The 17,302-nt window shown below is 47.8% G+C and overlaps 1 protein-coding gene across 2 annotated transcripts in view; it reads right to left on the reverse strand.

Moving 5' to 3' along the window:
• The window catches only part of GARS1 (glycyl-tRNA synthetase 1), a 28,066-nt gene extending 22,672 nt beyond the window's left edge, over positions 1-5,394 (reverse strand). The window contains exon 1 of one of the 2 annotated variants that reach the window (XM_080974076.1): positions 5,374-5,394. In XM_080974076.1, coding sequence (XP_080830202.1) covers positions 5,374-5,379 — 6 coding nt within the window. In that variant the 5' untranslated portion in view covers positions 5,380-5,394. Of the gene's footprint in view, positions 1-3,994; positions 4,353-5,373 lie in introns of those variants that run through there. The other variant, XM_080974075.1, reaches the window with a different exon arrangement.
• Between the last annotated feature and the right edge of the window lie 11,908 nt (positions 5,395-17,302).

The following is a 17,302-nucleotide window of genomic DNA, read 5'->3' on the forward strand; positions in this document are numbered from 1 at the left end:
TTCCCCCTAAATAGATTTCCCTTATTGATGGTCTCAAATGGGACTGCATTTTTTATAATAAGTTCTTTCTACACTGGTAAACCGTTCGCTCCACCGACAAGCAGCTGGCAGGAAGAGCAGAAGTCAAGGGCAAAGGAAAATATGAGCAGGAGGGAAAGAGCTTCAGATGTGGAAAGAAATCTCCATCCTTATGAGATTAATCAAAGAAGAGGCAGGCACGCCAAGCATGACAGACCACAAACTCATCAGAGAAGAAGCGAAAGAGAAACCCGACAGTGTCCATTGCTGCAGCCAGACTAACAACGAGCTTGATTCTGAATGTGAAAGTTTGACTCGAAGTCACTGCAGTTGCAGGCTAACGTGGCAGAAGGGAGGGAACTGAAGGTTGTTTTTTTAAGCTAGAAAAGAAGGGAAGGAGAAGAAGGGAGGAAGAGAGGGTCGGCTGAGAGATAAAACCTCAGGAAAGCAATATTAAAAAGACATTTGAAATCTGCAGTCACCAGTAATGAAAGGGGGGGGGGGAAGCATGCATTTTTAAAAAGCCAGCAGCATTTGCAGTTTCACATGTCAAGAAAGAGAAAGTCCAGAGCACACAGGAAAAAGGCAGAAATTGAGGCGGGGGGAGGCAGGGGGGGAGGGAGGGAGAGGAAGGAAATGCCGACAGGATTCATTTATTTGAGAGAACCTGCCCAACCCAAAGAAAGTGCAACGGAGCTAGACTGATGTGGCAGATTTCACTGCAGCTTTGTCCCTTATGGCAGGGAAAGGGATCCACCCCTCGAACACAGAAGCCTATTGCATCAGGCACTGCTGCAGGAGGAAAACATTAACCCAGCCCAGGTCTGATTTCTCACTCAAGGAGATCTGTCCAGAGGTGTAATTAAAATGTTTCTTCGTTCCCTAATGACGGGGACAAGCCAACAGTCCATACAACCTCCTCTTCATTCACCAGATCTTAATCTCTGCCAGGCTAATTTCACATCACACAGCACACTCTCTGTGCCTGGCAAAAGTCCCTTCTCACACCAAGCTTTACTTTCAGCATTTCCTTATTGCAAATATGAGAAAGCAGGAAGATTCCTGTTTAAGAAAACAGGACTGTGTTTGTGTGTCAGCTATTGAGATTCCTTTTAAAAGGATAACCTCTGACTCTTGAATCAAGCCACCAAAACCTGATTCAGCAAGATCTCCTTAGAACCAGGTAATTTGGGATGGTGTATGATGATTCACAAGAAAAACAAAGCTGAAGCATACGCTAATTAAGATGCTACCCATCCAGTTATGTAAAGACACCCATCTGAGTCCATTTTACATGACTAGCTAAGCAAGAATAGACTGTGAACTTAGTGGCATAATGGGGAATTTACACAGAAATAACCATGTGTCTAAAGATCAGGTATATAAATAATCTGGGTATGCAGGGCCTTCTGCTCAGTTGTGAAACAACCAAACAAATCCAATTTTGCATTAGACTGGAATATATAGACATACACCCTCCAGGATGCAAAGATATAAAAGAGTATTGCAGGAAGCAAGCAGATGAGAGTCAGATGGTATGTGGGGAAGCACAGCTCATCTCCACCATGTGAAATCCCCCACAAAAAAGTTAAGGAAATTTAACAGTACAATGCTTTAAAGCAGCACCGTCTATCAATAGGCGTTCATCCCTACTGGGAGTCTAAATATATCCCCAAATCCTTACAACCATTGTATTATTACGACTACAATTTGTTTATATAAACTGCTTTTCAGCCTAAAGACCCCCAAAGCAGTGAACAGCCTATTAAACTGATAAGAACATATATTATGCTTGATCTTACCCAAAAGACCATAAGAAAATGCTTAGTTTGCTTCTTTTCAAATGAACAAAAGTGGCTTCAGATCTTTGAATCAGAGAGCGCAGAGATTCAATTCTTTACTGCAAGGTATCACATCTGTCTACAAAAGGAGTGTCATGAGGGGCAGGGTAAAGGTTCATTAGGAATAATGCATTCAAAGTGAAACAACTCTGTAGAAAGCTAAAGCTGCAATCCCCCACTAACCTAGGACCACTGAACCCAATGGGGCTTACTTCTTAATAGATATGTATAGAGCATTGTGCTGTGTAAGACATGCGGGAGAAGAAAACGATGCTCTGTGTGGACTCCACTCTGCTAAAAATGGGTTTGAATCATCATTTCACACTGTAGGGGGGAAAGGGGACCTTAAACACATTCCTCTAAACAGCTGGAGCAATCCAGCTGAAGAAAATGAGAGGAAAGACCATCCACAGTATATGGGACAGCAGGGGGAAAGAGTTCATATCTATCTTGTTCTCAGCTCAGCTTATCACAGTGGGAGAGGAACTGCAGAGAAGCATATGAGTTTATAAAGAGGAAGGCAGGAATCTCACAGAAGACCCAGATCTATGTTCAGGTAAATCTCACCCACCCAAACGGAATATAGGAACCTAGTTATATGAAAGAAAATGCAGCAGAGAAATTAGCTGTAACACAAGACAAATCTCAGGAACCTGCGGAAAGGACCCACTGCCATACACACAAACACACCCAACTGGCTCTCTATGAGAACAGGAATGCTGCAAAAAGACACAGCACTTTAATTCAAATGTACATGAGGACTTTCCTCAAACAGAATTAAGGAATGTCTGTATGAATCCAACTTTAGGTAGATACAGATCAGTAACTAAAGGGGGGTTATTCTAAAGCAATGGTGACTTCCTACACACCTCAAAGCTACAGTGGAAAGCCTTGGAGAATAACCAGGAATTAAGCATTTGTATGTATCTCTTAATTCTACAGCTACACCGTGAATGGGGGGCAGAGTGACATGCAAGTCGGAACAGAGAAAGATGACTAGGATGAGAAAGCTTCAAACAAAGGAAGGATCCAGAGGAAGCACCTGTCCTAAATCAAGTTTTGAAAGGACACCACATCACGACACGCAAATCAAGGGTTGGTTAGGATCCCCCGAAAACACCCAGGATCCAGAATCCCAAGCAAATGCCACCCAGAGTTCCAAGCGTAAAGGACAACCAGGGGCAGCTGCATCTTGTCACTGGGTATCCTCAGATCAGAAGGCTCCCAGGACAATCCTATACGTGTGGTTGTTCAGAATCGAGCCCCACTGCACCCAGCGGGGCCTTACACCTGTGTAAAGCGTCTTTGCAGCCTGACAGTATTGCTGTCAGGTGCGATTATTCGCCTCTTTCCCACTACACAGATCCAGACTGCAAGGGGAAGCCTATTGAAAGGGGGAAAGAGAAGTCCTCTATAGACATATCCCTGTGTGTTTGTAACTATATATGTCTCTCTCTCTCTCTCTCTCTCTCTCTCTCTCTCTCTGTGTGTGTGTGTATCTCCAGATATGTGTGCATCCCTATTTATATGTATGTGCAACTATTTATCCCTATGTGTTATGTGCATATATATAGATACAGATATATATATGTGTGTGCGTATGTATGGGTATATCAGTATGTGTGTATATCTGTGTATTATGTTTATATGTGTGTACAGTGGTACCTCGGGTTAAGTACTTAATTCGTTCCGGAGGTCCGTTCTTAACCTGAAACTGTTCTTAACCTGAAGCACCACTTTAGCTAATGGGGCCTCCTGCTGCCGCTGCACCACCGCCGCGCAATTTCTGTTCTCATCCTGGGGCAAAGTTCTTAACCCGAGGTACTATTTCTGGGTTAGCCGAGTCTGTAACCTGAAGCATCTGTAACCTGAAGTGTCTGTAACCCCGAGGTACCACTGTGTGTGTGTGTGTGTGTGTGTGTGTATACACACACACATATATATACATATATATACACACCCTCATCCAGATTGGGGGGGGCGGGGTGGGGGGCAAGATCCTAGGATGAAAAGGAGAGAAGCCCCCCGACCCAAAGTATGCGGAGTCCCCCCTCCTAACGCAGGCAGACATCCCCCCCCCCCACTGATGGACAAAGGACCCCCCCCCTCCAAACAAGCCCCCCGTCCAGCCTCACCTGCTGCCGCACCGCCTGCCTGAGCGGGGCGAGCAGCGCCTCGGCGGCGGGCCCGTCCATGCCGGCGCCGGGGTTGCTGGTCCACTGGGAGGGCGAGGAGGAGGAGGAGGAGGCAGGGACGGCGGAGGGGGACCCGGGGCGCCTGGTGACCAGGGTCCGGCCGGCGGGGCTGGGCTGGAGGCCGAGGGAGGCGAGGGGGCTGAGCAGGAGGCTGCGGATGCTGCTGCTGCTGCTGAGGCGGCCGAGCGAGGCGGCGCGGAGGACGCTAAGGGGCCACGGCATGGAGCGCAGGAGGGCGGCGGCGGAGGCGGCGAGGCCCGGCCCCCAGCATGATGAAATCCCCGGCCGGCGAGGCCGCCCTCTCCGCTCGCCCCGCCTCGAAGCAGGCGGACGCGGCGCCCGCTCCGCCGCGGCACTTTCGCTCCTTCTCTGCGAAGTCGCAGGCGCAGATTCGACACGGGCCAGCGGGCGGGATCTAATCCACGCAGGCCTCGCCTTTCCCCTGGGCCGGAGTAGGCCGCGCCGGTTGCTAAGGCAACGGCCAGGCCTCCCGCCGCCTCAGAGGCCACGTTGGGGCGCTGCGAGGCCGAGCGAACAAAATAAAATAAAAATAAACGGAGGGTTGGCGGGGAAGCAGGAGCACTTGCTACCTGGAAATGTTGGGGAGCAGGGGGAAATATTATGGGGTGGGACGTGTTTGGCTTTTTTAAAGCCTGGCCTCGGTTCCGCCTTTCTCAAACTTGGGTTCCCCAGAGGTTGTTGGACTACAACTCCCAGCATCACTGATCACGGGCCCTGCTAGCTAGGGATGATGGGAGTTGTAGTCTTCAGAACAGCAGGGAAGCCAAGTTTGAGAGACACTGATGACCGGTGAAAAAACACTGCAGGAGGACAGGAGTAAACACCACAGAGGAGATACATGACCTTGTACCACATATGTTCACCCAATGCAAGAAACCCTAGTCTGAAGGAGTCCCAGATTTAAGAATTCATCAAGCACATTTCGAAGACTACAGATCCCATACTGCAGTGCAGCCTCGCTCTAATATTCTTTGTCAATAAAGAAGCATGCAAAACTGGCAGCTGCACAATGCCGAAGTCTTTGGTGCTTCGTCACTCCCCATCTCCCTCTCGGAAAACTGCAGAGACTCCACTCCTGGGAGGTCAGGCACATGACAGCAGCCCTTCCCACTGGCTGCTACCAACACCGCTAGTCTCCTCCTTAAATACTACAAAGTCCATGTTGCAGGGCAAAGGCAATCAAATGCGTGTACTCAACAGGTGCGTGCAATCATGGTTCAGTTTCCCCTCATTGTTAACCGCCATCCGATCTATGTGGTGGCACAAATCCTGGCAGTTTTAAGTTGCCCACGACTCACTTCCATAAAGCAGCGTGCTCACCACACAAGACTGGCAGACCTTCATCTTGTTGGGCATCTCATTCTCTCATACCCTTTCGGAGAGGGTTGTCCAGCTCAGTGTTGATGGAGAGGTTGCTGGTTATGGTGGAACCCAGGTAGACAAAATGGCCTTCCACCTCAAACATATGGTTGTCAGTGCTGATGTGTGGAGTGCCAGCGACGTCCTGACCCAGGTTGTTGGTCTTCATGAGGCTGATGGTATGGCCAAGCTCCCTGCAGGCTTGAGCAAAACAGCTGATGAGTCTCTGGAGAGCTTCCTCAGAGTGTACAGTCAAGACAGCGTCATCTGCAAGCAACATCTCTCAGGTAAGGACCCACCACACTTTTGTGTTGGTGTGGAGACTTGCCAGGTTGAACAGACCCCCATCACTCCTTGAATGGAAGTATGGCCCACCTTCTGCAATGGTCCGGTTTGCGGGCGCTCAAAGTCCTGGCAGAGGATGGCGGGACCTGGGGCAAGATGGCAGGGTGGGAGCAGGAACGAGAGTCCGGAAACCAGGAGTCAGGAAGCCAAGGGTCCGAGGATCAGGAAGCAAGGAGCGAAGAAGCCAAGGGTCCAATGATCAGGAAGCAAGGAGTGAAGAAGCCAAGGGTCTGAGGATCAGGAAGCAAGGTGTCAAGAAGCCCAAAGCAGGAAGCATGTTGCTGTGGCAAAGAGCCAAAGGGAAATGCTGCCCTTATATCCCTTCTGGGCTCTTGCCACCAGGTGCTGTGAGTTACCAATCGGCCTTACCTGTGCGGCCGCACCTTGCCTCTTGAGAACAAACTTAGGAAAGCCCCAGTCCTGTAAATCCCTACCAGACACAGGGCCTGGCTCCTGCACGCACTCCTGACACCTTCAGTCAAGCTGAAGGCATCTGAAAGCACCATCAAGAAGAATGTGCCAAAGAGAGTTGGGGCAAGAAAACAGCCCTGTTTCACACGGCTCTTTGTAGGAAAGGTGTCTGAAGATGAGCCATCATACTGGAGAGTGCCGAGCACGTTCTTGTGGAGGAACACAATCATCTTGTGAAGTTTCGGTGGGCATCCTATCTTGTTGAGCAATGTGAAGAGTCCTTTTCGGCTGACAAGGTCAAAGGCCTTCGACAGGTCTATGAAAGTGATGTACTAGGGCTGTCATATGTCTGGATTTTCCCGGACATTAGCGGGATTTCAAGGCAGAAATGACGTCTGGGGGGATTTCTGAAAGGCGGCACTTTCTCCTGGATCTTAGGCAAGTCAATCAAAAAATCGTGTTGTGGCACAGATCTTTGTTCTCAACGCCGTAAGAGGAGGCCATGGAGGTGTGGCATGAGGGAGGAATTGAAGGAATTTCTGCACTTCTGTTGGGATTTTGGCCTGTCCTGGGTCTTTCCCACATGCTTGAGAGTTGATGGCACTGTTGATTTGAGGTCTCTCTTTCTCCTTTGTGCTATGGGCTCTCCTTAACCTGAGATGGACCTTGCTTGCCACCAGGCAGTCATCCATGTGGTATCTCCATGTGACCCGAATACAGTTCAGTGCTGATTTCCTGGTGACAATCAAATCCAGCTGGTGGACTTACTATCCTTGAATTTCTCTAATCTTTTGAAGGGATCTAAGCAAGAAGCTGTCAAAATTTGCTGTGCCTTGCAGCAAATTACATAAGTAAATTATGCATTGTACAAAGAAGTACTTGCCTTTTGTCTCCCCTGACTGTGCTGCCAATGGGTTCTTGAATTATAAGTGATGGAGATAAATTTCACTCTCATCACAAAGAGTTTTATAAGCTTCTATCCTGCCTCTTCCGGAGGTTCAAAAGTAACTTTCCTCTTTTGGCATATTGCTACGGTAGCTCAAGCAATTCAGCACTGGGACTCACTTTATCAGAGTATGTAGCTTAAGATTCCCTGACAATGTACAGATAAGTGACCAAAATAAAAAGTAAGAACAGTTTGAGAAAGTCAGTAGAGAAAATCTCATTTATTGGGGAGGGGGAATTTGCCAAAGCTAGAGTTTTCCTGCGATATGCAACCACTGGGCATGGATTACTCGACTTGTACAAAAGTAGAGATAAGTGCTCTTTGGGAAATGCAAAATTTAAGGCAGTGGCAACATTTGTTGTCAAAATTGAAGAGTACAATATTTAACCGCAGATGTATTTGAAGGAAAATACTGGAAAGTGTCCGTAAAGTTAAAGCTATGGTTTTCCCAGTAGTGATGTATGGAAGTGAGAGCTGGACCATAAAGAAGGCTGATCGCCGAAGAATTGATGCTTTTGAATTCTGGTGCTGGAGGAGACTCTTGAGAGTCCCATGGACTGCAAGAAGATCCAACCTATCCATTCTGAAGGAAATCAGCCCTGAGTGCTCACTGGAAGGACAGATCCTGAAACTGAGGCTCCAAGACTTTGGCCACCTCATGAGAAGAGAAGACTCCCTGGAAAAGACCCTGATGTTGGGAAAGATGGAGGGCACAAGGAGAAGGGGACGACAGAAGACGAGATGGTTGGACGGTGTTCTCGAGGCTACCAGCATGAGTTTGAACAAGCTGCGGGAGGCGGTGGAGGACAGCGGTGCCTGGCATGCTCTGATCCATGGGGTCACGAAGAGTCGGACACAACTAAACGACTAAACAACAACTACTGGAAAGTGTCCCTACGAATTGTGAGGAAGAAGAACATACATCATCACCACCAGGTGTTTTTGAATCCTGCACAAACACACAAGAAGAGGGTGTCTTGCATTGTAAGCGAACACTGTTGTCCCCATCTGCTCATTGCAGACTGGAAACATACGGCTGATCGACACATGCTGTAAGGGAGATGTTCAGGAGAGAGATGTGGCGTTAAACAAACCAGCAGTCTTAATGCAAGCAGCAATCCTGGCATATTCTCCAGCATCCCCAATTGCAAATGCCACTTTTTGGTGCAGGATCAATCTGTCATATCCATCACAGCAAGACCTGAGGGCACCTTGCTGTGAAGCCATAAATCATCCCCACTGTACATTACAAACGTGAAGTGGCAGAGGAGGCAAGCAGATATTATGATCTTGGTAAGAAGGTTACATGTCTTTCCAGGACGGCATCCTCCAATCTGCTGTATCCTAGATGGTGCTAGAATCCAACCCCCATCATCCCCAATCATTGGCTATGCTGGCTGGGGCTGATGGGATTTGAAGTCCAAAAACTAGAGTGCACCAGGGTGGGGGAGACTGTTCCAGGAAATGGTGGCCTTTGGTCCCACGGCTAGTTGCAAAGCAGGAATCTCTTATCACACTTGCTGTTGCTTTTTGCTGAATTCATTCTATATTTTACCTGGCACTGTCTGTTTTTTGGCTCCTGGCCCTGATAAATCACTGTTTTGTAATTTGAAGAGGTTCTTTTCTCCTAAAAGAGCCTTTCCTAAAATCAACCATCTTGGAAACTGTGATTGGTAGGTGAATCCTCAAGGACTGCCTCTCTGCATATGAACCTACCTGGACCCTGAAATCATCCTCTGAGGTCCTTCTTCACATGACTCCTCCATGAGAGGTCTGGAGGATGGCAACACGAGAACGGGGCCTTTTCTGCAGTGGCTCCCGCTCTATGGAATGCTCTCCCCAGGGAGGCTTGCTGGAACCTTCATTATACAACTTAAGGCACCAGACAAAAACATTCATCTTCAACCAGGCTTTGGGTTGCCCTTTTAAATGTGTTGTGGGATAGGGGATTTAAAAAATAAAAATATAAAAATTTGGTATTTTGTGTTTTTTATATTGTAATTTACAATCTGAGATTTGCAATTTAAATAAATAACTAAATGGTAACGCTGCCACTGGGGGCTGCCCAGCTGGTGTTGAGCCATGGCAGGGACTTTTTTGTGATGGCCCCCCGTTTCTGTATACAACAAGATCTGTGTTTCACCTGTGAAATGTTGGAGGGTGTGTTCTTTTAGGGCTACCCCACGTGTTACCTGGCACAGTGTTTAGATCAGACATGCCAACTATTACACAGCAAAGCAGCAATGCTCTTCCCAGAGGTGTGAATGTTGCCCCCGTTTTATGAAGCATGCCTGAACCGCACAGTTAGTTCCTCAAGGGTTTCTGGTTTGGGAAGGTCTAGGGCAGGCTTCCTCAACCTCGGCCCTCCAGATGTTTTTGGCCTACAACTGCCATGATCCCTAGCTAGCAGGACCAGTAGTCAGGAATGGTGGGTTATTGTAGTCTCAAAACATCTGGAGGGCCGAGGTTGAAGAAGCCTGGTCTAGGACCCACACAACAAATCCTAGCTCAGGAATGGGTGACCTGCAGACCTCCAGAACTCATTGGACTCCCAACTCCCATCATCCCCAGCCAGGATGGCCCAATGGTCAGGGATGGTGGGAACTGTAGTCTCCAGGAGGTCTACTTATGGGGTCCTGCTCCATACTGGGACCCTCCAGAGGTCTCCAGTATCTTCCCCTCCGATGTTCAGGTTCATGAGAACTGGAGCATGAGATACTGGCTGGCCAACTGGTACTCTTCAGGTGGGACGGATTCGGCCACATGGCCCCTAGTTGTTGACTGCTATGGTAGACAGTAACAAGGCCACATTCCACAATGGGCAGAGTCCCCAGTCCGCAACAAACTGTCGCCATCAGGAGAATCCCAAAACAATGCTGAAGTCCTGAATTTCCTGTGGACCACTACCTGCCCCCCACCGTCCTGCCCAAATAACTCTCCCGTACTGCGCAACTCTGAAGTTTGTTTGTTTTCTAAGGGTTTTGAGACCACAGCTTGTCCTGCTTCGAAGCGCTTGTGCGACTGCTGCTTCCTAACCGTTAAAACAGCTGGGAGGGGGGGGAATTAAAAATGGAAAGAACTTGTCGTTCCGCACAATGTAGGAAAATTCCTTTGTGTTTCAACTCCCTCGCTTGATTTGCATTAAAAATAATCCCTTACCGAAGAGGGGTTATGTAACTGTTGATGTGAAGCAGCTAGTTGAGGCCGCTAGATGGCAGGCCTCCTCCTTCCCTCTTTCTTTTTCAGATGTATTCTTCCCGCTCTCCCTTTTCCCTCACACACAAACCATACACACAAACTCCACTCCCCCTTTAATGAGGCCTCTTTGGGTTTTGAAATTTCATCTGGCTTGGTTTTGCTGCCCACCCCACTTTGCACAGAATCTACAGCACATACCAAAGTTTCCGCGCTAGGGTGCCTCACAGGAGGAGTGGCCCTTGCAACAGAAAACACCCCAGATGCATCCAAAATGGATTGCGGCAGTTCTTGGAAAGTACTTTGGATGCCTCGCCGCCCCCTATTTCCACTTCTTCGTTTTTGGAAGGGTGGGGAATTTGTGTGGTTTTGCACACATAGCATTGGGATCACACTAACACCATATATTTAAAAGCACTACGATACCACTTTAAACAGTCATGGCTTCCCGCCCCCTGAAGGATTCTGGGAACTGTAGTTTGCTAAGCATACTGGAGTTGCTAGGAGACCCCATTCAAAGATGAAGTGGCCCAAAACCACAACACCATCTTCCAGGGCTGCATTTCTGCATGAGACACGTAACCCATGCAAGATTACAGCACCCCCCAAATTGTTGTTTCAGGACACTGATTTTGCACGGTGCCCCAAAACGTGTGTTTTGGGGGCACTGTGCCTGAAAAAAGTGCAACCCGAAATTCCACAAGATTGTTGCAGCCATTTTGGCCACTGTCCCCTCACAGGAAAAAAATGGGATGTCCCGTTTTTCCGAGGGCAGCTGATGGGTTTGTTATTCTTCCTCCCAGAGCTACAATTCCCAGAGTTCCCTGCGATGAGAGATTGATGGTTTAACCATGCTGGGAATTGTAGCTCTCGGTGGGGAATGGGGTCCTCCTAGCAACTTTCAGCAATGTTTAATTTTATTCATCTATTGCATTTATATACCATTTTTATTTTCTTTAATTCGCTCAAGGCAGTATACATGGTTCTCCCCATCCTCACTCAACCCCTCACAAGGACCCTGTAAGGTAGGTTATGTTAGAATTCCTGCTCCATGATTGCAGTCATGGGATTGTTGTCTATCACATGACAGTGTATGTTTTGGCTCCACAGAGTGGGAAGTGACGGAGACAGGATGTTTGTGTTACTGTCTTCCGTGAAGTAGGACTATTGTCCTTTGTTCTTTTTCTCTTTGCTGTCTGATGCTAGAAAGAGAGGGAGCCATGTTGCAGTGCTCCGTGTGTGTTTATATGTAAATAAAGTAGATTAGCCAAAATGCTGAGTTGCTGAGGTCTGTTATGCAAGTTGCGCAAACTCTGCGGATCCCTAAGTGTGCCGGTGTCTGTTGGCATCGGTCGCTGTGATGTTCGGGCTGAAGAAAGCTTTTGAAGCCCCCAAATGGTCGACCAGGAGGGAGAGAACATGCCAGTTGGGCATGTGTCTCTGCCAGGGTCCTACTTGAGTGTAGGCTCAGCTCCTCACAGGTTAGGCTGAGAGGCAGTGACCAGCCCAAGGACACCAAGTGAGCTTCGTGGCTGACAGGGGCTGTGAATCCTGTATGGGGTTATCAGTCCCATATAACCCCTCGCAGGGACGCGGGTGGTGCTGTGGTTTAAACCACAGAGCCTAGGACTTGCCGATCAGAAGGTTGGCGGTTTGAATCCCTGCGACGGGGTGAGCTCCCGTTACTCGGTCCCTGCTCCTGCCAACCTAGCAGTTTGAAAGCACATCAAAGTGCAAGTAGATAGATAGGTACTGCTCCGGCGGGAAGGTAAATGGCATTTCTGTGCACTGTGCTGGTTCGCCAGAAGTGGCTTAGTCATGCTGGCCACATGACCCGGAAGCTGTACGCCGGCTCCCTCGGCCAGTAAAGTGAGATGAGCGCCGCAACCCCAGAGTCGGTCACGACTGGACCTAATGGTCAGGGGTCCCCTAAAATAAACCCTGGCTTATGTCATAATGAATGTGTTGGTATTTCAGGCGCCCAACACTATTAGTGGATCTTGCTGGAATTTTCAGGCAATGCGGGTTTTTGAAAAAGATTATTTCCTCCTTGTAGGCCAGCCATTTATCACCAACCAACACAATAGGGAAGTAAGGGAGTGGGAGGAGGCAAGGAACCAAGGGAAAGAATATGTTCTGTACTGCGTAAGGGTTTGTAGAAGGAAACTCAGAACCAAAGAAGAGGGCTTGAAGGAGCTTTCGAAAAGTAGAGGTAAGACTTTTATTAAGAGGCAGAGTACAGTGTTCGCAGGGAGAGGTCAAAGACATGGAAATTGAAGGCCTAATCGAATATTAGATGGAGCAGAGAGAAGGGAACAAGAGGGCACTTGAGCAAAAAATAGAAGGGGAATGAAAGGAAGGAGCGTGATGTCGAGCTTTCAACAAGGCCGGCTCTACCATTAGGGAGAGTAAGGATGCTGCCTTAGGCGGCAGATTCAGGGGGTTGGGGAGCAGACAGAGCAGTGGATGCTGACCCATTATCACCAGTACGATTTGGTTGCCAGTCTGATTGGCTTTTCTACGTAGGTTGGCAAAGTCACCACCTTGACTTTTGCCTCGGGCAGCAAAATGTCTTGGGCAGGCCATGGCTTTAAAAGTAAGAAAGGGGTATTTATAGTAAGTATAGTGAAGAGAAGGAAATCAGTATGTAGACCGAAAGAAAGAACTGATTTGACCCCAGGATGCCCTCGCTCAGTTTTGAGGATGAGAATTCTCCAGTTCCCCTCTGGGCGTGCAGATATTCACCCTATGTGTCATTTGTTGCGTGTCAAGCATTGCCTTTGGGTATCAAATGATTGTGTGCGGGAGTCAAGGTCAGACAGTAAGCCAAGAGCGGGCAGGAGGAGTGACTATGAGAAGGAGGGTTGTCTTATTGACTCTCTTTATCATGTAGGAGTGAGGAGTCATTGGGCCCAGAGATGTGGGGATCCTCTAACCCTCATGGTTGCCCACCAAGGCTGTAGTTAGGTGCATATCCTTGAGCAGTGTCCTTAGGCTTCAGCCTTGCTCCATCCACTAAGACTGGCTTCCTGTTTTAGCTGGAACACTGGGGGCAATCCTCTTCCTGACTACTCTGTGTTGACTCCTGGCTTGGCCACTGTCAGAACAGTATGCTGGACTGAATGGGCCATTGGCCTCATCCAGTTGGTGCTCTTCTTCTGCTTCTGACTCTCCCTGTTCTGATTATCAGATCTGACATCACTCCTGGTGTTATGTACTGAGTTGAATAGGATCCAAAATGCAGCAGTCTGATTGGTCCTAGAACAATAGGATTCAGAATGCAGCAGTCTGATTGGTCCACAGGAGCCACCCAATCCAGATCACGTGGAAGTGAATCTGCAACCTGATTGGCCTACAGGAGAATCCCGGAATTAGTCAATCACGTGGGGCCCATTGTGTAAATAATGTATATAAAGCAGACATTCTGGGGGAACTTCCATTCCTCCTCACCACTATGAGCTGAATAAAGAGCATGAAATCCACTCTCGACTCCGAGTATATTTCATCTGGATTTACTCTTGACAGTTGCCCGTCATCACACTTGCGTTGTCTTGACTACTGCATCTCTCCAGATGTATCAGACTACAACTTCCATCAAGCCTAGCCATAGGGCAGGCTGCAGAATCATAATCGAACTTATGTTTACACACAGCAGTGGACTATCCTGTGCTGAAATGAAGGCCTTTGCCAAGAATGGAGGGATTGGCTCACAAACAGATTCCCCAGGCTTTTCGCCAAGGCCTTATGGAACAGAGGAATGTTCAGCCTCTACCTTAAAGCTTTGACTCTCGACCAGCTGCTTTTAATGGTAAGAACGAGCTCCCGGTGAGAAGTTCTGGACATCTGATGAAAACTTGGTAATTTATGTTCTAATGCTTTGGTCCGCTGAAGATCAAAACTCAAATCCGTTTACCAAATGAAATCCAGATTCGGCTTCTGCTGTGAGCTAGGCTCCCCCCCCCCCAAATGATGTCACCAGCAGCGGATCTGAACCCACATTCCTCCAACTCAGCTGCAACCCTAATGACATGAATCACAGCCCAACCAGACAACCTCTACAGTTCCAGTTGGTGGATCTCAGGGCTCCTATACACCTGTGGTGCATTTAAGCATGATGGTGAGCAATTCTCCAACCACTTCCATGTTTGCATAGGAGCACCAAAAAGCTTCTGTGAAATCTGTGGTGTTCAGGGCAAGAATAAAGTCCCTTTGCCCATTCCCCTATACAGTGGTACCTCGGTTTACGAACTTAATCTGTGCCGGAAGTCTGTTCTTAAACCAAAACCGTTCTTAATGGTATGTCCCATGGAGGACCTTATGGTCTTCAAATAAAAACATATTGGAGATCCTGGGCCACAGGCTGGCCTCAACCAGAGCCAGGGCTTTTTCGGCCATGGCCCCAATCTGGTGGAACGCTCTGTCACAAGAGACTAGGGCCCTGCGGGACTTGACATCTTTCCTCAGGGCCTGCAAGACAGAGCTGTTCCACCACGCCTTTGGCCAAGGCACAGTCTGACCCCCTCCTTCTGTAATCCTCATAGAACTCTAGCCCAATGGTTGCCATGAATTTGACTCTGAATTGATTTTAGAATGAATTGATTTTAGAATGTATTTCAATTAATTGATTGTGATTTTACGTAAACTGTGTTATTTTTACCGTTGTTAGCTGCTCTGAGCCTGGCTTCGGCTGGGGAGCTGCTTTCTACTGAGTCAAACCATCTAGCTTAGGATTGCCTGACTGGCAGTGTCTCTCTGGGAATTTAGGCACGATTGTCTCCCATACCTACCTAGAGATGCTGGGAATTGAACCTGCGACCTTCTGCATGCAAAGTGACTGCTCTGCCACTGAGTTATGGCAGTTCCCTCAAAAGTATGAAGTCCAGAGTCTATAATTAACTAACTCTGGGGAGCCTGAAGTCCAACCCCAAAGGATGTCCTTGTCTTGTTGGACCTCCGGAATCCATAAAGTGTGTAGTCTAGCAGCAATCCTCCGAGGGTTCAGCTCGAAGGAGCACTCTGCTCTGTAAATCTTTTACTCATTCTTGGTGTCTTTTTGACGATGTGGGTGCACAGCCTAATAGAAGGACTGGCTGGCCTCCAAGTTCTCACACATGGCGATGAATTCAAATCTGAATTCTCTTTAATGCAGGAAATCCGAAGATGCCTATACATATAACAGATAATATCTTAGCTTTCTCAAAATAAGACTGTGACCAATTTCAGTACCACCTGCGAGTTATCAGGAAAGATAAGAAATGTACCAGTGTAGGGAGAGACAATGGCTTGACCCCCCCCCCCAGTGCAGCCTTTGTGAACAGGTGTGTGAATACAAATTTATTTCTATGGTTTATCTCTGTAGGCTATTCCATAAGTGGTAACTCAATGGGATTTACTTCTGAGAAGACACTTTTAGTTAAAGCTATGGTTAAAGCAATGGCTTTCCCAGTAGTGATGTATGGAAGTGAGAGCTGCACCATAAAGAAGGCTGATCGCCAAAGAATTGATGCTTTTGAATTATGGTGCTGGAGGAGACTCTTGAGAGTCCCATGGACTGCAAGAAGATCAAACCTCTCCATTCTGAAGGAAATCAGCCCTGAGTGCTCACTGGAAGGACAGATCCTGAAGCTGAGGCTCCAATACTTTGGCCACCTCATGAGAAGAGAAGACTACCTGGAAAAGACCCTGATGTTGGGAAAGATGGAGGGCACAAGGAGAAGGGGACGACGGAGGATGAGATGATTGGACAGTGTTCTCGAAGCGACCAGCATGAGTTTGACCAAACTGCGGGAGGCAGTGGAAGACAGAAGTGCCTGGCGTGCTCTGGCCCATGGGGTCACAAAGAGTTGGACATGACTAAACGACAAAACAACAACAACAGACACTTTTAGGACTGTACTGAAAATACCCTTTCCGTCCCCTGTAAATGTGATCTTTTCGAGCCCCACACAAGCCCAGAATGTCACAACACAGTTCCGTGCTTTATCTTCTGTGCCTGCGAACTAATAATTTTGCTTTGATTTTTTCCCTTTCCCTTTTTAACTTCCCTTCCCTCTCCGTTATTGTCACCCGAGTGCGATCAACCATAAGTTCAAGGCTTTATTTCATGCAAGACAGAAACGTATTTTTCTGTCTCAAGGGCCGGACTCGCGATGCAGAAGGCTTTTAAAGCGGGGAGGGGGATAGAACAATTCTGAGAGATGGGAAGAAATCAGTCAGGGGAGAACAGGAGCGCTCTATTTTTGCGGCGCCTTCTTTCATCTGTGTCTCTCTGCATGCGCTGTGTGCTCTGGTCCTTTTAATCTAGCCGTAGTCTCTTCTGCGGACGATTTGCATGACAAGCTTTTCAATCTGACAGCCGAGCTTTCGCATTAAAAATAGGCACTTCCACATGGCCAAAAATAAAAAGTAAAAAATGCAACTTCATTTCTCCTCTGCTTACGGGTTTGGAGCAAGGGAATGCTGAGAACGAAAGTAGATCAGGTGAAAAAAGATTATTATTATTATTATTATTATTATGGCCATGTGGAAACAGGATTACGGCCACACCAGCATACTCTTAGGCATGGGTTCAGAGACAAGAATCATCATCTAAACCAGACACTGTGAACTGAGGCCTGCACCTTCCTCAGATACTTTTGACTGCCAGAAATAAGTCCTCAGACTGCAGGCCCTCTAAGTGTCCCTATTTTCCAGGGACAGTCCCGGATTTACAGAAGCCGTCCCAATTTCTGATTTGATCATGGAATGTCCCACTTTTCCTTAGGACATCCCTATTTTCCTTGGAGAAATGTTCAGGAGGATGGAATAGGATGTCCCTATTTTCCCTGCAGAAATGTTGGAGGGGATGGAATAGGACGTCCCTATTTTCATTGGAGAAATGTTGGAGGGGATGGAATAGGACATCCCTATTTTCACTGGAGAAATGTTGGAGGGGATGGAATAGGGCATCCCTATTTTCACTGGAGAAATGT

The sequence above is a fragment of the Podarcis pityusensis genome, assembly GCF_964106645.2.
Source record: "Podarcis pityusensis genome assembly, chromosome: 12".
NCBI lineage: Eukaryota > Metazoa > Chordata > Lepidosauria > Squamata > Lacertidae > Podarcis > Podarcis pityusensis.